This window comes from Cyprinodon tularosa, unplaced genomic scaffold (genome assembly GCF_016077235.1).
Source record: "Cyprinodon tularosa strain WSP-4 unplaced genomic scaffold, ASM1607723v1 ctg1402, whole genome shotgun sequence".
Taxonomy (NCBI): domain Eukaryota; kingdom Metazoa; phylum Chordata; class Actinopteri; order Cyprinodontiformes; family Cyprinodontidae; genus Cyprinodon; species Cyprinodon tularosa.
The window spans coordinates 45,168-66,327 of NW_024038224.1; the positions used below are offsets into that span (position 1 = coordinate 45,168).

At 45.6% G+C, this 21,160-nt stretch overlaps 1 protein-coding gene across 2 annotated transcripts; it reads left to right on the forward strand.

The window, feature by feature from the left end:
* Window positions 1-1,495: 1,495 nt before the first annotated feature.
* Window positions 1,496-21,150, forward strand: prrg2 (proline rich Gla (G-carboxyglutamic acid) 2). Of its 2 annotated transcripts, XM_038278396.1 has the most exons (7): window positions 1,508-1,697; window positions 1,782-1,878; window positions 10,552-10,724; window positions 12,564-12,597; window positions 15,739-15,871; window positions 16,389-16,538; window positions 20,877-21,150. In XM_038278396.1, exons 2-7 carry the CDS (start codon window positions 1,794-1,796, stop codon window positions 20,914-20,916), a joined length of 615 nt encoding a protein of 204 aa, XP_038134324.1. In that variant the 5' UTR covers window positions 1,508-1,697; window positions 1,782-1,793; the 3' UTR covers window positions 20,917-21,150. The 2 variants fall into 2 exon arrangements, with proteins under 2 accessions (XP_038134325.1, XP_038134324.1); XM_038278397.1 differs by lacking the exon at window positions 20,877-21,150 and having other exon boundaries at window positions 1,496-1,697; window positions 16,389-16,542.
* The last annotated feature ends 10 nt before the right edge of the window (window positions 21,151-21,160 follow it).

The following is a 21,160-nucleotide window of genomic DNA, read 5'->3' on the forward strand; positions in this document are numbered from 1 at the left end:
AATCCGCGCCTGGTCAGGGTCAAAGTCTCAGGATCAGGGTGAAGGTCTCAGGATCAGGGTCAGGATCAGGGTAAGGATCAGGGTCAGGATCAGGGTCAGGATCAGGATCAGGATCAGGGTCAGGGTCAGGATCAGGGTAAGGATCAGGGTCAGGATCAGGGTCAGGATCAGGGTGAGGATCAGGGTCAGGATCAGGGTGAGGATCAGGGTCAGGATCAGGGTCAGGATCAGGGTGAGGATCAGGGTCAGGATCAGGGTCAGGATCAGGATCAGGGTCAGAATCAGGGTCAGGATCAGGATCAGGTTCAGGATCAGGGTCAGGATCAGGGTCAGGATCAGGGTCAGGGTCAGGATCAGGGTCAGGATCAGGATCAGGATCAGGATCAGGGTCAGGGTCAGGGTCAGGATCAGGATCAGGATCAGGGTCAGGGTCAGGATCAGGGTCAGGATCAGGGTCAGGGTCAGGATCAGGGTCAGGATCAGGGTCAGGGTCAGGGTCAGGATCAGGGTCAGGGTCAGGATCAGGGTCAGGATCAGGGTCAGGGTCAGGATCAGGGTCAGGATCAGGGTCAGGATCAGGGTCAGGGTCAGGATCAGGGTCAGGGTCAGGATCAGGATCAGGGTCAGGATCAGGGTCAGGATCAGGGTCAGGATCAGGGTCAGGGTCAGGATCAGGGTCAGGATCAGGGTCAGGATCAGGATCAGGGTCAGGGTCAGGATCAGGATCAGGATCAGGGTCAGGATCAGGGTCAGGATCAGGGTCAGGGTCAGGATCAGGGTCAGGGTCAGGATCAGGGTCAGGGTCAGGATCAGGGTCAGGATCAGGATCAGGGTCAGGGTCAGGATCAGGGTCAGGATCAGGGTCAGGATCAGGGTCAGGGTCAGGGTCAGGATCAGGATCAGGATCAGGGTCAGGATCAGGCTCAGGATCAGGATCAGGGTCAGGGTCAGGATCAGGGTCAGGATCAGGGTCAGGATCAGGGTCAGGATCAGGATCAGGGTCAGGATCAGGATCAGGATCAGGGTCAGGGTCAGGGTCAGGGTCAGGGTCAGGATCAGGGTCAGGATCAGGATCAGGGTCAGGATCAGGGTCAGGATCAGGATCAGGGTCAGGGTCAGGGTCAGGATCAGGGTCAGGGTCAGGGTCAGGATCAGGGTCAGGGTCAGGGTCAGGATCAGGGTCAGGATCAGGGTCAGGATCAGGGTCAGGATCAGGGTCAGGATCAGGGTCAGGATCAGGGTCAGGATGACTGATCCTTTCTGTTGTAAATGGACTTGTTGACGTGAGTTGAGTTTTGAAGGTATCATGTTACTGTTCAGCCTCTCCCTTCCCTGCTGAGAACCAATCCACCTCCCTGCCCGTCGGCAGACCCTGTTCCATTCGTTGTTTCCTGCTGACTCAGCCTGAGCACAGCTGACCGTAGAGCTGATGTGTTGTCTGAACACCTCTGTTCTGTCATTGGCTGTAAGCAGAGGCACTAACCAAACAACTAAGCTCACCTCCACTAGGAAACCTGTTTACAGGGTTTCTCCCTTTCAGCTGGTATGTGGTAGAACCGGTTTGAACTCATCCCAACCAGCAGTATTGAGAAAACTTGGTTTCAGGCTTCATTGCTACCTTGATGTTTATGGCTGTCTGGAGGAGACGGTGACGGATTGGTCATTCTGAAGCCCAGTGGTTCCACCTTGTTTGGCAGGTGAGAGCTTCGTCTTTCTTACAGACTCTGCTGATCAGAGAACTTAGGAATTTACTCTTCTCTTTTCTCCTGTTTTCCTTCCAGGCGTTTTCTTTAATGGCAGCCTTGCCGGCCCTGTGGATCGTGGTTCTGTCTCTCCTACAGACGGGCCACTGCTTTGTTCGTAAGCAACAAGCAGCAGGTAAACAGTCTTCCTTTACCTCCAGACTAACTGAGTAACGACTAAAGACACTGAGTGGAGACAGATTGTCACATGACGGCAGGAGGTCAGATAGTTGTGGAAACGGAGTGAAGAACCGATAAATGGAAAACATTTTAATCAATCAGAAAACAAGCTCTCACTGCAAAAAATCTGAATCTAGATAAGCCATTTTGTTTTTTATTTTTTATTAAGATTCTTTTCCAACTTCAAATGAAATAAAGTATAATAAATTTTACACTATTTTTGTGTAATGATTGAAATACTTGCTGAAGTATTGTCTTTGGATGAGGTTTATTAGGAAGGTTCACTTTGTAGTAAAAAAGTATTCACACCCCTCTGTTCCCTTTCATCCCATTAGAGTCGTAAAAGCTGCCATGCTTTGTCGTATTCAGAGAAAGCTTTATTGCCAAGCCGTGTTTGACGCTTACCAGAAGTTTGTTTTTGGGATATGAGTACCGCTCACATTAAAGCTGGGTTTATATAATCTGGAATAAAGAAACTGAGACTGTAAAGAATGAAAACCAGATCATAAAAAGAAGCGATGAACAGTATGAAGTCAGATTGAATAGTATTACACGTACTGAGGGTTCCAAACCCCCCAACATGTTAGTGGAAACCTTGGTCCCTGTTAATGAGGGAGATGGGAGAAACTGTTTGGTGGTTGGATGCTCCTGTCCTCCTGTCTGAAGGCGAGAGGCTGAGGGGGTCAGCTATTCTCTTACCTGCTCGCCTCAAAGTCCTGGAGGTGTACAGTTCCTGGAGAGAAGGAAAAATGCAGCCAGTCAGCCTCTCTGCAGAGCGAATGACCCACATCAAGTGGCCCTGGTTTCCAGAGGTGTCAAGTAACAAAGTACAAATACTTTGCTACTGTACTTAAGTACACTTTTTAGGTATCTTTACTCCATTACTTATTTTTCTGACTACTTCTTCTTCTACTCATTACATTTTCACACAAGTATCTGTATTTCCTATTCCTTATATTTTTAAAACAAACGTTACTCGTTACTCTTGGCTTTGGTTTAATGTTTCTAAATCTTTATTTCCCGTCATGCGCTCCATCCAATGCAGATCATTGGCTCCGCCCACATCTAGTGAAAACTAGTGTGATTGGATGAGTCATAGAAGGCAAACACTCATTGGTTAGCTAAAGGAAATCATCAGAAGCCAGCAGGTGTTCTTCAAACTGCTAACGTGAATTGTCTATGCCATGCTACAATGTGGGATTCAGAAAAAGATGCTGAAATGTCTGAAAGGTCGGACACAGGCCAGAGCGTATCGGGAGACGGAGACCAACCAGACCTCCCTCATCCTCCCTATCCTTGGCCCTATTTAGAGAAATAGTCGAAAAATTGAGCTTTAATTCATATAGCGGCATCTGGCTGTTTTTTTAAAGGTTACTTTATACTTTAAGTAGTTTTTGTGGCGCATACTTTTTCACTTTTACTTGAGTAAAGAGGTCAAGTTGATACTTCAACTTTTACCAGAGTGTTTTTAAACTGCAGGATCTATACTTCTACTGAAGTAACAAATGTGTGAACCTTGACACCACTGGTTTCTGGAGGTGACAGGAGCTATCAGATGATGATGCAGGAGGAGATGATGGACCCTGTGATGGTGGAGCAGAAGGTCACCATCATTGTCTTTGGCAGGATGAATTTCTTCAGCAGCAGGAAATGCATCCTCTGTTGGTTTGTCTTGGTGAATAAGGGGATGTGTATGTCCCACAGGAGGTCCCTGGTGATGATGGTGCCCAGGAAGAGGAAGGAGTCCACAGTGGTGACTGGAAATTCTCACAGGACTCCAGGTTTACTCCAGTAGTGAGCCGCCTCCTCCTCTTCTGCTGTGCTTCATTGCTTGTGCTGCAGCAGATGTGCCCTTCACCAAAATGTCCATTATTTCCTGTGACTGTGTGAAAAGGGATGAAATATATCTTCTTCCGATGATGTTCATGGGCCCTTCTCGGGGAATCACAGCAGAAGGCGACATATTGAAATTATAATCAACAGGCCAGCATAGAGTCACCCATAACCAGAGGGAATCTGATGCACCTTTATGCTCAGCAGGCTTTAGCTGGTTTGATGTGTGCATGGAGAACATGTGGAGCAGAGGGTCCTATGGGCCCAAACAGCTTTAACCTCACACCCCTTTAAACTTGATGCTGACAAAATATTAATAAAAACATCAACTTTTCTAAGACATCTCTGCTTAGACTGCTGCCTCCACGACCCGGCCCTGGATAAAGAGGAAGAAGATGGATGGATGATGGATGGATGGATGGATGGATGGATGAATGGATAGATGATGGATGAATGAATGATTAATGGATGATGGATGAATGAACAACTAAATCTGAGCCTTGGCTAACCCACCTGACACGGACACTCAGGTGTGAGGGCGGTCAAGCTGAGTGCAGATGGAAAAAGCAGACCTTCAGTTTCATTTCGCATATTAAAGGACTATGGGCAAAAGTATTGCTAAGAGAAAACATTTCTCAGATATTAAACCTAGCAAACGTCCCCACCCTCCTGTTGGTCATTCTTTCAATGTGACTGATGCATCTCCTTTTGTTTGTGAAAATGTTCTTAATTTTCTTTAATGGAAAAGATCGAACAGCTTTTCATATTCCGATTCTGACCCTTCAACCTCTGTTTCTTACTCTGCTGTTTTTAACCAGTTTCAGTCTGTGGCTGTTTTCTTTCCCTTTTTTAAAAAAATTCAATTTCATTATATTCAGTTTATTTCTAAAGCGCCAATTCACATCATGTCTGTTAGACATAGAGATATGATCTCTCTTTTTCATTTTCATCAGAACTCTGGCTGCAGCATTTTGGATCAGCTGAAGGCTTTTAACTACAGTTTGTGGACTTCCTGATAGTAAAGAATTACAATAGTCCAGCCTTGAAGTAACAAATGCATGGACTAGTTTCTCAGCATCACCCCTGGACAGGATATTTCTAATTTTTGCAATGTTCCTCAGATGAAAGAAGGAAATTCTAGAAACTTCTTTGATCTGGGATTTAAATGACAGGTCCTGATCAAAAATAACACCAAGATGTTTTACTTTATTATCTGAAATCAGTTTAATCCCATCCAAATGAAGTGACTGGCTAATCAGTTTCTTTTTCAGAGACTCTGGTCCAAAGACTATAACTTCTGTTTTGTCTGCATTCAGAAGCAGAAAGTTAAGAGTCATCCAGGTTTTTCTGTCTTCAGACATGCCTGTAATCTATGTAATGGGTTAGCTTCATCTGGATTATAGACAGATATAGCTGGGTATCATCAGCATAACAGGGGAAATTAATCCCATGCTGTCTAATAACTCTACCAATTGGGAGCATGTATAAAGTAAAGAGAATTGGTCCTAGCACTGATCCCTGTGGTACTCCACAGGTAACCTTTGAGCATGAGGAAGATCTATCATTAACATGAACAAACTGAATTCGATCAGATAGATAAGATTTAAACCAGTCTAGTGCTGTTCCTTTAATTCCAACAAAATATTCAAGTCTTTCTAAAAGAATATTATGGTCAACTGTATCAAATGCAGCACTGAGATCCAACAGGACGAGCACAGATACAAGTCCATTATCTGAGGCCATGAGAATATCATTAGTGACTTTCACCAGAGCTGTTTCAGTGCTATGATGAGCTCTAAAGCCAGACTGAAACTCTTCAAAAAGTTCATTATGGTGGAAGTGATCGCACACTTGTTTGGCAACTACTTTCTCAAGAATTTTAGATAAGAAAGGAAGATTGGATATAGGTCTATAATTGACCGAGTCATCTGGGTCAAGAGACGGTTTCTTAAGCAGAGGTTTAATTACAGCAACCTTAAAAGCTTTAGGTACATATCCCTGTAACAGAGATAGATTAATCACATCTAAAATGGAGGAGGAGATCAAAGGGAATACCTCCTTAAATAACCTGGTTGGAACTGGATCTAACATACAAGTTGAAGGCTTAGATGAAGACAATAGTTTCACCAACTCTAAAAGTTTCATAGATAGAGGAGTGCTAATGATCTTATTTTTAATAAGATCAATCTTATTTATAAACAATCCCATAAAATCATTGCTGCTAAGAGCAGGTGGAATGGACGGTTCAACAGAGCTATGGCTCTAGGTGAGTTTAACAGCTGTATTAAAAATATATTTAGGATTATTCTTATTCTCCTCTATTAATGAGGAGAAGTATGCTGCTCTTGCTTTACAAAGGGTCCTCTTATACAGCAGTAAACCATTTTTCCAGACTAGGAAGGACTCCCGCAGGCCTGTGGAGCGATATTTGCTCTCCAGTTTTCTAGCATTTTGCTTCAAAGTACGCAGCTCTGCATTAAACCAAGGAGCAAGCTTTCTATTTTTAACGGTTTTCATTTTCAAAGGAGCTGCTTTGTCTAAGGAAGTACGCAGAGAACTAGCAACCCCATCAACAAAATCATCAACCTGTGAAGGGGAATAAACTAAGCTTTTGCACTCTGCAGCACTGCTCAGCGACACAGAGGAGAGAGAAAGTGAAGCAGATTCCTTAAAATGTATAACTGCACTATCTGATAAAGATCTACTAAAATGTAACCTTCTTTTGGGGGAGGAGAACTCTGTTAAAGTAATCCTGAAGGCTATTAGAAAGTGGTCAGAGAGGACAGGGTTGTGAGGAAATACTGTTATTTCTTCACATTCTATGCCGTATGTCAGCACAAGATCCAAAGTATGAAGATGAGAATGCGTGGGACTATTCACATTTTGAACAAAGCCAATAGTGTCTAAGATAGCATTAAAGGCTGCTCTTTAAGCTGCAGTCTGTAACATTGAGAAGAGAGCAGACTTCGACTGAAAATTTGAAGAAAAACAGGTTTCACGCCACTCCCCCACCGTCTCTGCTTCACTCATGCCCCACCTCCAAGCTCCACCCCTCTCATAGCATCTGCACGGCTACCGCATGCGACCAGAAGCGTCCAAGCAGCGTACGCGGCATGGAGTGTGAACCGGTAAGAGCGATAACAGTCACCTCCAAGCAGCTAGATATAAGATGCTGGTTATACCGAAGTTTGCCGTGTAAGCAGTTGTCGGCAGGGGCAGTAAGGGCAGTTTCTCTTTTGCTGGTGGCTGTCGCTCCGCCATGACTTCCACGTGCGTCCTCCTGACTGCGGCAGAGGCAGGATAAGCGGTGAGAGGGGGGGGGGGGATTCAGCGTGTGTGAGCTGTGATTGACACTCCATCAGACGCTCCTCTGGCTGTGATTGGCTGTTTTGTCTCGTCCTGAAATATTCTTTCCAGAGTGAAATACAGGCAGTGTGCGGGACCAATTGAAGCAGTTTTTTTCACAGGTTACATATCACATGTACTGCTGTCTGGGCATAGGGACAGTTTTAGCCAATATGACAAAAAAGGGATTTTTAAAAACTTACAGACTTCAGCTTTAAGCTATCGCCTTCAATGTCAGCATGGATGTTAAAATCTCCCACTATGATGACCCTGTCAGTATTTAATACCAAATCAGAAAGGAACTCTGAAAACTCATCTAAAAATTCAGAGTAAGGACCTGGTGGACGATACAAAGTTACAAAAAGAAGAGGTTTTCTTGCTTTGAAATTTGGATCAGGGAAAAAAAGGATTAAATGTTCAAAAGAGCTGTAATTATTAACTCCCTTTGGAGTAATCAGTAAGTCTGACTGAAAGATTGTTGCTACTCCTCCTCCTCGCCCAGAACTTCTGGGGATGTGAAAATTTAAATAGCTTGAAGAAGTTGCCTCATTTATGCTCACATAATCCTCTTGCTGCAGCCAGGTTTCTGTAAGGCAACATAAGTCAATGTGATTATCACAAATCAAGTCATTAACTAGCAGACTTTTAGAGGAAAGAGATCTTATGTTAAACAGACCACATTTAATTGTTTTAACTTTTTCCCCAATTGGAGTTATTTCAGTTTTTATTAGACTATCATGATTTATTCCTTTGGGAATCTTATTAGATTATTTTGGTCGTTTTTCCAGGTCTGTTTGTCTTCAGGTGTTGTTCCTGGTCATTTAAATCATGCTTATGATTACTTAAGAAAGCTGCTCTTGATCCCACAATTCTTTCAAACTATAGGCCGATTTCTAAGCTTCCCTTCATCTAAAAAATTCTTGAGAAAGTGGTGTCTGATTAACTGATGGCCTTTTTGGACGAACATGATATTTTAGAGGTTTTCCAATCTGGTTTTAAAACATTACTCAGCACTCAATCAGCTCTTTTAAGGGTTTTTAATTATATTTTTTTAGCAACAGATTCTGGTGACTGTGTGATTGTTGTTCTTCTGGAATTAACTGCTGCTTTTGATACAGAAGACCACAAAATTTTACTCTCTGGTCTGGCACAGTGTGTCGACATCAGGGTAAACCAATGGAATGGTTCAAATAATGGAAAACTGAGCCTTCTGTGTCTCTCTTAAAGTGAAGTCATCCTCTGCTCCCCTATTGTGTGGGGTGCCACAGGGCTCAGTTTTAGGCCAACTTCTCTTTGTCCTTTATCTACTCCCGCTTGGCTCCATAATGAGGAAGCATGTTGTCCATTTCCATTGTTATGCTGATGACAGCCACATTTATATTACTTTAAGCAAAACGGATGAAACCTCTATTAGTGTGCTGTTAGAATGCCTCAAAGAACTAAATACCTTGATGGCCCTTAACTTTTTAAAATTGAATGAGAATCATGGATTTTAGCAGCACATCTAAGGCTCCCTCCATTAAAGTAGGTTTTCTAGCCCAGAACAGGAAGTAATTTATCACAAAACTTTGTGTTGAAGTAGATGCTGATCATAAACTTGACAGCCAGATAAAGGAAACTGTAAAGAAAAGTTTCCTACAGTTAAGGCAGTTGGCTAAAATAAAGCCCTTTCTCATTAAGAGACAATAATCCACGCCTTCATCACTACCAGACCAGATTACGGTAATGCACTTTATCTGACTTAGACTTAGAAAGACTTTGTTGTCATTCTGTACACAGCGTATACAAAACAAAATTTTGTTCAGTACAGCTCTCAAGACATTTCCATTTCTATAGTGCAGCGGTTATAAAATGTAAACATAAGACTGGTATATGATTGACAGTTTCCAACATTCAGCCCTTTTTTTTAACCCCATATTACATAACATTCATCAGCCTGATGGTGGTGGGGAAGAAGCTGCTGCAGAACCTGCTGGTCCTGCATTGAATGCTGGGAAGCCTCTTCCCAGAGGGCAGCAGGGAGAACAGTCCATGGTGGGGGGGTGAGGGGTCATTGATGATGTCACGGACTCGGGACACGCAGCGCTGGGATGAAATGTCTTTAATGGAGGGAAGAGGAGCCCCCATGATCCTCTCTGCTGTTCTCACCTTCTTCCAGTCTGAGGCGCTGCAGCCTCCACACCACACAGTGAGACAGCTGCTCAGAACGCTCTCTATGGTGCTGCTGGAGAAGGAGGGGAGGATGGGGGGGCAGGAAGTCCAAGCGCTTCTGGGCCCTTTGGACCAGTGAGGTGGTGTTTCCAGTCCAGGTGAGGGTGTCTGTGATGAATGACCACCTCTACAGCTGAGCTGTTGATGAGCAGTGGAGCGTGGTCAGGCCGCTTCTTCCTGAAGTCCACCATGATCTCCTTGGTCTTCTCCACCTTCAGGATCAGGCTGTTATCTCTGCTCCACCAGCTGCTCCACCTCCTCTCTGTAGTCCAGGTCGTTGTCGTCTCTGATGAGGCCCACCACCGTGGCGTCGTCTGCAAACTTCCCCATGTGATCGGTGGTGAACCTGGGGACGCAGTCGTGTGTCATCAGGGTGAACGGCAGGGGGCTCAGGACGCAGCCCTGAGGGGAGGGGCTTAGACCGATGACATCAGAGGCGTTCTGTCAGACCCGGACTGACTGAGGTCTGTTGGTGAGGAAGTCTAGCAGCCAATAGCAGAGGGGTGTATTGAAGCCCAGCTGTTCCAGTTTGCCCATCAGATGCTGTGGGATGATGGTGCTGAAAGCTGAACTGAAGTCCAGGAACAGCATCCATCGTGGGTGTTCTTCTCCTCCAGGTGTGCCAGGCTCAGGTGGAGAGCAGCAGAGACGGCGTCCTCAGTGGAGCCGTTTTATTCTGGGGGTTTGCACCTCCTCGTCTTTTATCTGGCACTCGTAAATAAGAGCACATCGCCCCCATTTTAGCCTCACTCCACTGGCTCCTTGTACATTTCAGGATTGATTTTAAAGTTCTTTTTTTGTTTTTAGGTCTCTACATAGTCTTGCTTCGTCCTTTCTTTCTGCACCTTCATGCACCCTGCTCAGCCAATCAGCTGCTTCCTGAAGTGCCTGAAGCTAAAGGGAAGCCTGGGCGTCGTGCTTCCTCTGTGGCGGCTCCAAAAATGTGGAACAACCTAAAATCGTTCTTTAAATCTCATCTCTTTACCTTCACTTTCAAAACTAAGGGAGATATTAATTTTAACATGTGATAAATTATTTTAATTTTATTTTTGTTATAAATTTTATAGTTTGGAATTTAGTTTTGTTATGTTTTATGCTTTTATCATTTTTTTAAATGTATGTCTATGTAATGGTTTTATTTTGTTTCACTGTACAGACCTTTGGTCCTTTGAGAAATTTAGTTTTATAAATAAAGCTGGAATTGATCAGATTCCTTCACTGAACTATAAACGTCCTGCAGGAGGCCCGGTGTTTCTGGATGAGCAGGCGGCAGCATCCTTCATGTCTCGCTCCTTGCTCTACAACCACTGGGACTTTGAGCTGGTGGTGCCGGATGACTTGGAGCGGGAGTGCAGGGAAGAGCTGTGCAGCTATGAGGAGGCCAGAGAAGTTTTCGAGGATGACGTTAAAACGGTAAATCTGCTGAGAGCTCCTTCACATCTATGAGCGCATCTACTGCTGATGCAGTTATATACTTGTTGATGAGGAAATTCATCTATGATCTTTTCGTTAATATCAATTTTAATTTAATCATTAACATCTCAGTGTTTTTTTAGGGTTTTACTTTCAGGAACCACTTAGCTTTAAGCATTTTTTTATTTTTCATTTCTAATGAAGCTTGTTTTTGGAACCAGGTGGATCTCATTAATGTTAAAAACCCTTTTTTTAAGGGAGTCCAGGTCTCCACAGGCAGCTTCAGTAACACGTTTAGTTCTATTATTACACAATGTGGGAAACATGGTGGAGCAGCTTCTGGATCTATAGCAGCCAGTCGGAACAATTCAGAAACAGTTGTCGCTTCATCTTTCCAGATGGTCTCTTAGAGACCATCTCAGTGTGAAGAACCAGCTTAACAAAGCTTTAGTCTAAGTCTCTACGTAGCCTAAACCCAGTTCTTCTCTAAGGTGTTCTGGATCATCAGGTCAAGGCTCCTGCTACATTGAAACCAATAAAGTTGAATCCCTCCTAAATGCTGACGATAAGAACCATCCGACTCCTGGGGGACATGCAAATTCAACTGACAAAACAGAAAAACAGTTCAATTTGCATGTTTTCTAAGCCATAACAAGGCTTTGTTGGTATATTCTATAAAGCCTGGAAATCAGCGTTACTCCAGACATTTTGAATTGAGAAAGCTTCCTGGATGGGAAGCAAAACATCTTCAAACTTGGAAATAAAGTCCAGTGGATTGTTTTATAACTTTTAAACTTTTTTGGAATGACTATGACCTGGATGAGTCAGAATCTTCACTAGCATACATTAGCCCATCTTTAGCTCAATGTTCGGACAGTACATCTAACTGCAAAGGTTACTGGGACCAGTGCAACCAGTGGGTCTAAGCCCTAAAGAGCTCCCACAGGTAGATTGTCTTACAGCATGTGGCAGAAATGGACCCATCTTGGTCCTGGAACAGTTTAGGTCCTGGATCCATCTTGGTCCTGGAACAGTTTTGGTCCTGGACCCTTCTTGTATCTGGATCCATCTTGGTCCTGGATCCATCTTGGTCCTGTACCCGTCTTGTACGTTAGTTTCGACCACAGCAATCAAACTCTGGATCTACTTAGGCCATCTGCTTTTTGACCCGGTTCTGTTTTGACCCGGTTTTGACCAAGTGGGTCCCGTTTTGGGTCCAAGACCTATCTTGGTCCTGCATTCTACTTGGTCCTGGACCCCTCTTGGTCCTGAACCCGTCTTGGTCCTGGATCCATCTTGGTCCTGGACCCATCTTGTATGTTAGTTTCGACCACAGCAATCGAACTCTGGATCTACTAAGGCCATCTGCTGTTTGACCCGGTTCTACTCATTCATTAGTAAGTTTCTGATCCTGAATGTTCCTCCCTTCTCCTTGATGCAGGTCTTTAGGTGTGACCTCCTCCTCTCTTCTTAAGCTGTTTTGAGCTGACCAGCAGTGAAGAACTTTGAGCAGAAGGGTGAGAATGAATCGACTGGCTGATAGGGAGACTTAGGGAGAAAGAGAACAAGGAGGATCAACCATTACTGAGTGCATTCTGTGGGTGGGCAACTTCCTCTTGTTTGGAGGACCATCTGCAGGTAGAATGCCACAAAAGGAGGATCTAAAGGGGTGAATCTGGTGTTAAAATAGTGACGTTTATGGCTGTAAGGAGACAAAGGGGTCAAAACCACACAGTCCTCTGAGAATGTCAGAAAAGGATGGAGGACCTCTGTGGAAAGGTCTGGAAGGAGAACACAATCAGGAGCCCATTCATTCAAATGCTCTTTTCTTTTTTCCAGATGGCGTTCTGGGAGAGCTATAAAGACAGTCATGGTAAGAAAAGTCTTTGTTTTCCATCCTTCAGGCTGAGCTCCATGAACACATCAATCTTTAGCAGTTCAATCAGTTTCTATGTGCTGAAGGCAACAACATTCTAGAAGTTCAAAACTAGAGCAGTTTCTCTCTATAAGTCCATTCAGAACCAGCACCATCAGGGTCTCCTTTCATGGAACAGGTCTGTTCATTTCCACTTCTACATGTCTGGGTTACCTACAACATTCCTGGCAGAGATCCCAGGCAGACTTTATGATTTACAATAACATGCTAAACTGAAAACTGTTCTCAGATCAGATGAGACCATAAGGCAGTGGACACTTCTCTGGTTCCCCTGCATAAGGTATGGTGGTGGCAGTATGATGCCCTTTTTTCAGCAGGGACAGGAAATGGTCAGATTATTTTAGGAGGACCTGAATTCACTCAGTCTACCTCACCTTCCATCCACTCAGAGAAAAGCAAACATGGATAACATCTCATGGACGCCTTGATGATCCAAGGAGAAGATGGAATAATTCGTAGTGTAGTTTTAATCCTTTTTTCCTCTCAGAAGGGAATCAGGAAACTTGTCTCTTTGTTGGATTGCTGTGAATCTGACTCTGTCCTTGTTTTCCTGGTCTGCTGCTTTTCCTTATGAGCCAACAGGGGTGGACTGTTGAGGAGGGCAATCCAGATCTGGAAAGTAGAAAGCCTACGCAGAGATCAGGTAGATTAAGGAGACAAGGACCTATCAGAATGAAGGGAACCTAGCAAGCGTTTCCCTTTCTCGACCATGTGGACTTTCTATAAACCTCTGAGAACTCAGTCTACACCAGCCTATCTCTAAGTGTAACCACCCCCCACCAGGTTAGACTGATGTTATTGCAAAGATTTTCTTGTGCACTGAGAATGCATAAGCAGCTTAGAGGGATCATTGATCGGAGACACTGATCCTCATTCCGGCTGATTAACACTCGTCTGCAAACCGCTTCAGCGAGAGTGATACACTGCCGACAGGTCCTCCTGAAGAACACAGTCGAATGCCTTCACCAACTCCATAAAGCAGGTGTAGACTAGTTGGGCAAACTCCCGATACCCTGCCGGATCCATCTGAGGGTGAAGTTTTGGCCCAGTGTTCCACGACTAGGACAAAAACTACACTGCTCTTCCTGACTATCGGACAGACCATCCTCTCCAGAACCCCTGAATAGACCTGACCCAGGGAGGCTTAGGCCTGGTTCATGCTCAGAAACCAGGTAGTCTGCGTGTGTGTTGCAGTTAACGCAGATATACCCCCTCTTCGGCGAACTCTCACGGGTGAACTGTGTGTTGTCTGGCGTTGGATGAGGGGTTGTAGACTGCGAACAAGCTCGTCATACCGACACACAAACACCCACAATCCTAGCTAGTTCCTGATTGTCCCTCTTTCATTGTGGCGTGGAATAACATAGCACAGAACACGCTTCAATATTGGGCATAAAAAAAATATATCTGCGTTACACCTGCAACAAGCAAACTGCCACACACTGCGGCGGGAGGATACACAGCCCTTTAAGAATGTGATCCCTCTGTAGTTGGAGCACTCCCTCCCTTTCTGAATGGGGGAACTACAACCTGGTCTGCCAATCCAGGGGAGCTGCCCCTGCTATCCATGCAATATTGCAGAGTCATGTTAAATAACACAACCACACAATATTTAGAGCCTTAAAAGGGCCTTGCCACTAGGGAGCTTTTTTGTCTGCCTGACTCAAAGGCAGCAGGCTTTGCTTTCTCTATGGAAGACATGCTGACAATCCTTGGTGAGCATGCAAATGTCCAATGATAGAACACCTATCCGGTTCAGGTCAGAGGCCGGGCTCTCATCAGGATTTCCTTATAAGCATTGGGAGGTTAAACCTCTTCTGTCAGGGCTGTAGAGTCACCTGCCTTGGTGAGCCAGTCATAACGGTGCAGGGTTCACAGCGCATCCCTCATACGTCCACGTAAAGAGGTCAATTTGTTTATGGACAATGTTTCTGATGCCACTAAGCTCATTAATAGTCAGGGATCGGCATAATCCCATTGTACCTCAGCAAAACCCCCCCAGTGAACAGAAAGGAATCAAATCCAGGTCAGGGAAACAGTTCAGAAGAGGAAGGTTCTGAGATCCAGAGTCCGTAGACCGGTCAGGGGTTTTGATCAGAACAGGAACAGACAGATCCAGGGTTCCATGAGTCCAGAGCAAGTCTGAGAAGGTTCAGGGTTCCAGGGAAACCAGTGTCAGTGCTAGACGATGCTGGGGGGAAGCCCAGATGTCAGTGAAAGGGCCTCTACACTCATAGAAAATGAGCCTGTTAGCCAGAGCGTCTAGGTGATTAGTTTTTTTTTTTTTTGGAACACAACAGCCCGTAATACTGATATACTCTGGTGAAAAAACTGGGTTAAGGGTCCGTCTGAACCAAAAGTGTCACTGTAATTGCCAACGTGTGCTTTGAATTCCCCCCCAGAGCAAGGGGCCTCTAGCAGGAGCACTATTAAATACCCCCACTTCGACTTCAAAAAGAGTGGGTAATCTGAACTGCTGTTTGAGGTAAAACAACGTCCCAAACAGTAAAATAGGTTAAAAAAAAAGATAATTGAATTATTGATATCACATTGGAGAAATTCCCTCTCTGCATTTAACCCATCCTCTTGGGGAGCACTGGGCTGCCACTGTGCGGCGCCTGGGGAGTAGTGTGGGGTTTAGGGTCTTGCTCAGGGACCCAGAGTGCAGGCAGTAGGATTCGAACCGGGTACCTACTCAGTGTAGTCCTGTTTCTCTGACTGTGACTAACTCTCTTCATCCTCTGACATTGGCGCTATAGAATTGAATAAGACCCAACTAAGATGTAGAAATCTATATCAATAGTGAATGATACCCAATAACCCCAATAATCTTTTGTTCTGTCTGCTAAGAAAAGACTCAAATAAAGCAGGATATTCAATGTTTGGCAGCACCTTCGAAATTCGCACATCCACTGATTTACTGACATAGAGCCGAATGTTATGACCTGATCTTTGGTCAAGAATTCGTACACTAGCTAGAAGTTCCAGGACTTTTTGTTCCTAGCTTAGAAATCATGTAAAAAAGCTTGAGGCACATTGCTGCAGCCTCTGTTTGTAACCAGTTTTCTGTTTGTGCAGCAAATGTGACCAAGGTGGATGTTTCTGGGCTGGTGGCGGGAATCCTGGCCATCGTCGTCACAGCGGTTATGATCACTGTACTGGGAATCTACTGCTGCAAGAACCAGAAGAAACGCAGGACCAGATCAGGCCGGTATGTTTGTCATTTCACTGGTAGGGATCTAACATCCAGAGTCAAGCTTTGATCAGCTGACCCAGAGGTTTGGGAGCTGCTGTCTGCATGCCCCAGGCCAGCTGTGGCTACAGTGTAGCCCTCCACCATCAGCCAATGTAATGTTAGGTGCATTGTTGTTCCTAGACTGGACAAAGCTCTTTGTGGACTTTTCACGTTTTCATGAATAACGAAAGGGGTCGTCATGGAGACAGATGCTGCTGAAAACCAGATGTGTCTAAAGGGTGAATCTCTTCTCCATTGAATAAATGAGCTCCGATAAAAGAAGGATTCTCCATGTGGTCTAATCGCTTCATTTATATTTGCTCTAACATGCAACATTCAGCATGTAGAGAATATTATTTCTGTCCATTTTAGATTAAAATAAAACTTCCTTTTGGGCCAGTTTTTAATTTCTATAAAGGCCAATCTTCTAACTACTGCTTTACGAATCAACATTCTCAGTTCTCTACTTGATTCCTGTTTCCCTCTGCTCCAGAGTTCCAGTAAGACTGGCAGAAGATGGATCCAGACTCCCAGAGGGAGTTCCCCTGTCTACAGTGGTGATCCCACCTCCACCGTTACCCAGCTACAACGAGGCTTTGACCCGCAGTGGGCAGCATGATGCCCCACCACCACCTTATTCAGGGTAAGTGGGTGAGTGTGCTCAGTAGGTCCAGCATTAGGCCTTAGTTGAGCCCAGCCCTGGGTCAAAGGAAAGTAGGAACCTGCAGTTTAAGGAGGCAGATTAGGCTTCGCAACTATAAAGGGAACTTAAGGAGCGATGTTGCACCTTCTGTTTGAGCGTGCAGGAACCAATTCAAGCGCACAGTGAGACAATGCTGTCAACTCTGGAAAAACTCTTCTCAAACTACGGTCCTTCTAATGAACTCAGACTGTAGGACCCAATATTCAAGGTGAGACAGGCAGTTGGAAAATATAAAATGTTTATTAAAAAATATGAAACGCAGAGCTGTGGATCTGCAGCGGCTGCTGGGGGAGGCGGGGCATCTCCCATCACTGGCAGCTCTGGTTAGGGAGAAACACAAGTGACGATGATAATCTGATGGAAGATGATTATCCATTAGAGTCATTTACCTGGTTCAACAGTTCAGTTCCTCCTCTCAGAGCGAGGCAGGATCCAGCCGATGGACTGCCAAAGGAGATGTAGCGGGAGCTGCCCAGAGTGAACCAGATGTTGCAGCCCGAGTGAACAGGCAGGAATCCATGCCAGGTCAGGGAAACAGTTCGGAACAGGAAGGTTGTGAGATCCAGAATCTGTAGCCCGGTGAGGGGTTTTGATCAGAACAGGAAAAGAATCAGATCCAGGGTTCCATGAGTCCAACAGAGAGTTTAGGCAGGTTCAGGGTTCCGTGAGTATGCAGAGAGTTCAGGCAGGTTCATGGTTCTGTGAGTCTGCAGAGAGATCCAGCACGTTCAGGGTTCCGTGAGTCCAAGAGTGAGTTCAGGCAGGTTCAGGGTTCCGTGAGTCCAACAGAGAGTTCAGGCAGGTTCAGGGTTCTGTGAGTCTGCAGAGAGATCCAGCATGTTCAGGGTTCTGTGAGTCCAACAGTGAGTTCAGGCAGGTTCAGGGTTCCGTGAGTCCAACAGAGAGTTCAGGCAGGTTCAGGGTTCTGTGAGTCTGCAGAGAGATCCAGCACGTTCAAGGTTCCGTGAGTCCAACAGTGAGTTCAGGCAGGTTCAGGGTTCCGTGAGTCAAACAGTGAGTTCAGGCAGGTTCAGGGTTCTGTGAGTCTGCAGAGAGATCCAGCACGTTCAAGGTTCCATGAGTCCATCAGAGAGTTCAAGCAGGTTCAGGGTTCTGTGAGTTTGCAGAGAGATCCAGCACGTTCAGGGTTCCATGAGTCCAACAGTGAGTTCAGGCATGTTCAGGGTTCCGTGAGTCCAACAGTGAGTTCAGGCAGGTTCAGGGTTCCATGAGTCCAACAGTGAGTTCAGGCATGTTCAGGGTTCCGTGAGTCCAACAGAGAGTTCAGGCAGGTTCAGGGTTCCGTGAGTCCAACAGTGAGTTCAGGCAGGTTCAGGGTTCCATGAGTCCAACAGTGAGTTCAGGCATGTTCAGGGTTCCGTGAGTCCTACAGAGAGTTCAGGCAGGTTCAGGGTTCCGTGAGTATGCAGATAGTTCAGGCAGGTTCAGGGTTCCGTGAGTCTGCAGAGAGATCCAGCACATTCAAGGTTCCGTGAGTCCAACAGAGAGTTCAGGCAGGTTCAGGGTTCCGTGAGTATGCAGATAGTTCAGGCAGGTTCAGGGTTCCGTGAGTCCAACAGAGAGTTCAGGCAGGTTCAGGGTTCCGTGAGTCTGCAGAGAGTTCAGGCAGGTTTAGGGTTCCGTGAGTATGCAGAGAGTTCAGGCGTGTTCAGGGTTCCGTGATTCCCCAGAGAGTACAGGCAGGTTCAGGGTTCTGTGAGTCCAACAGAGTTCAGGCAGGTTCAGGGTTCCGTCAGTCCAACAGAGAGTTCAGGCAGGCTGAGGGTTCCGTGAGTCCAACAGAGAGTACAGGCAGGTTCAGGGTTCCATGAGTCCACAGAGAGATCCAGCACGTTCAAGGTTCCGTGAGTCCATTAGAGAGTTCAAGCACGTTCAGGGTTCTGTGAGTCTGCAGAGAGATCCAGCACGTTCAGGGTTCTGTGAGTCCAACAGTGAGTTCAGGCAGTTTCAGGGTTCCATGAGTATGCAGAGAGTTCAGGCGTGTTCAGGGTTCCGTGAGTCCCCAGAGAGTACAGGCAGGTTCAGGGTTCCGTGAGTCCAACAGAGAGTTCAGGCAGGTTCAGGGTTCCGTCAGTCCAACAGAGAGTTCAGGCAGGCTGAGGGTTTCTATGAGTCCAAAGAGAGATCCAGCACGTTCAAGGTTCCGTGAGTCCATCAGAGTTCAAGCAGGTTCAGGGTTCTGTGAGTCTGCAGAGAGATCCAGCACGTTCAGGGTTCTGTGAGTCCAACAGTGAGTTCAGGCAGGTTCAGGGTTCCATGAGTATGCAGATAGTTCAGGCAGGTTCAGGGTTCCGTGGGTCCAACAGAGAGTTCAGGCAGGTTCAGGGTTCCGTGAATCTGCAAAGAGTTCAGGCAGGTTTAGGGTTCCGTGAGTATGAAGAGAGTTCAGGCATGTTCAGGGTTCCGTGAGTCCCCAGAGAGTACAGGCAGGTTCAGGGTTCTGTGAGTCCAACAGAGAGTTCAGGCAGGTTCAGGGTTCCATCAGTCCAACAGAGAGTTCAGGCAGGTTCAGGGTTCCGTGAGTCCAACAGAGAGTTCAGGCAGGTTCAGGGTTCCGTGAGTCCACAGAGACTAAAGCAGGTTTAGGGTTCCATCAGTCCACAGAGAGTTCAGGCAGGTTCAGTTTTCCGTGGGTCTGCAGAAGGTTCAGGCAGGTTCAGGGTTCCAAGAGTTCCCAGAGAGTTCAGGCAGGTTCAGGGTTCCGTGAGTCCAACAGAGAGTTCAGGCAGGTTCAGGGTTCCGTGAGTCCACAGAGAGTAAAGCAGGTTTAGGGTTCCATCAGTCCACAGAGAGTTCAGGCAGGTTCAGTTTTCCGTGGGTCTGCAGAGAGTTCAGGCAGGTTCAGGGTTCCGTGAGTCCAACAGAGAGTTAAGCAGGTTCAGGGTTCCGTGACTAAAACTCCATCACTGAGTCTTTTACCTGATTTAAAATTAAATTATGCAACTACAAACGAAACAACATTCCTAATATTTGAATATTTTGAAGCATCCGTAAAAATTTTAACATATCCAGAATATTTGTTATCTAAATTTTGTTTAACCAAACTTGAAATATCTGAAATATCCTCCTTGTTTTTTCTGTTTATAGAAGCAAATTAATAGCAGTTAATGACCTAATACCTGCTTAACTGACATTTATTTGAGATCATTCAAGATCTATTATAGAACTACCTACTTCCCATCAGCTGGTCTGGAGTGGGAAATTGTTTATGTATTTAGCAGATGCTTTTATCAAACGCAGGCAGAGTTAGGCAGGTGAGTGAACTGAGCAATTAGGGTCTTGGACGTGAACGGTCTTGCCTAAGGACCCACACTGGCAGCTCATTCGAACCGGCTTCCTGTTTGCAGGATGGGTGGCTTAGCTCTTCAGCTAGCCATCAAACCGGATGTAGTATTTGGAACGAAGACTTTGATTGGAGGAAGCTGCGGTTATTGGCTGATGGTGTGGTTCATTTACAGACATTTATGAAGTTGCGAGCGCAGAGACAGAGTCGAGCAAGCGGAGAAACAGCCAAGTGCACAGCTATGAAGTGCAGAAAGAGCAGGTACAGCGCACACAGAGACGGAGCCAAGAGACAGAGCCAAGCACGAGGACAGTGGGCTGAGAAGAGTTTTTCAGAGTTGAGTGCGCGGCGGACCGGTTTTGAGCGTGCGCCTAACTGCATGCTTGGATTGGTTCCTGCGCGCTCAAACAGAAGGCGCAAATATCACTCCATAGGAGTTCTGCCCACGGTGGACAATGGACCCATGGCATCACATAGAACTTCCTAAACTTCAGCCTGACAAGCAAACCTTTTGATGGAACTTAGCAGGGAAAGACTGCCTGGCCGTTAGTCTCTTTACTTTGAGTGCAATTATCGGCCTGTAGCAGCTACCTGTTTGAAAGTCAATCATTTAATTCTTTATTGCAGAGTAAGGTTGTGAAATTTACCAAAACACTGACACTCCATAATTATGAACTCAATAATTATGATTTATGGACTCCTCAACTTTGGACTTAGTGGAAGATCAGTTTGTTAGCTATGCTGAGAGGAAGCTCAAGGTTTTGAACTTTCCAAAACTTTCAAAACTGATCTTCTGCAATTCCAAATGAGGAGAGGTAAAAGCGGCTCTGGGCTCTAAGACTCTGAGCTCTGAAGCTCTGCAGCGATAGTGATGAGGTTATGGCTGAACATTTAATGTGCTGCACTCTGCTGCAGTTACATGCAGCTTCCCAGATTTATGTGCATACAGTAACCCTTCCTTTCTATGTCCACAGGGGGGCGCCATCTGAGATTGCTGAACCAGCAGACAACTAATGAGAGGCGGGCTGGCAGGAGTGATGCCTCTGCACCTGATGGTGATCTTAGTGAACTTCAGCTTCCTGTTGCTAGTTTCACATACAGGAGGGCCAGAGTCCAGCCCTGAACCATGAGTGACCAGACTTCATATCCATGAGAGGATCTCTGAGGGGGGTGGGGTTCTTTGTTGTGAAGATTATTTTTCCAGAATATCAGTGAGATGTTTTATAAAATAAATGTATTCAAACAAAAGATCTGAGTT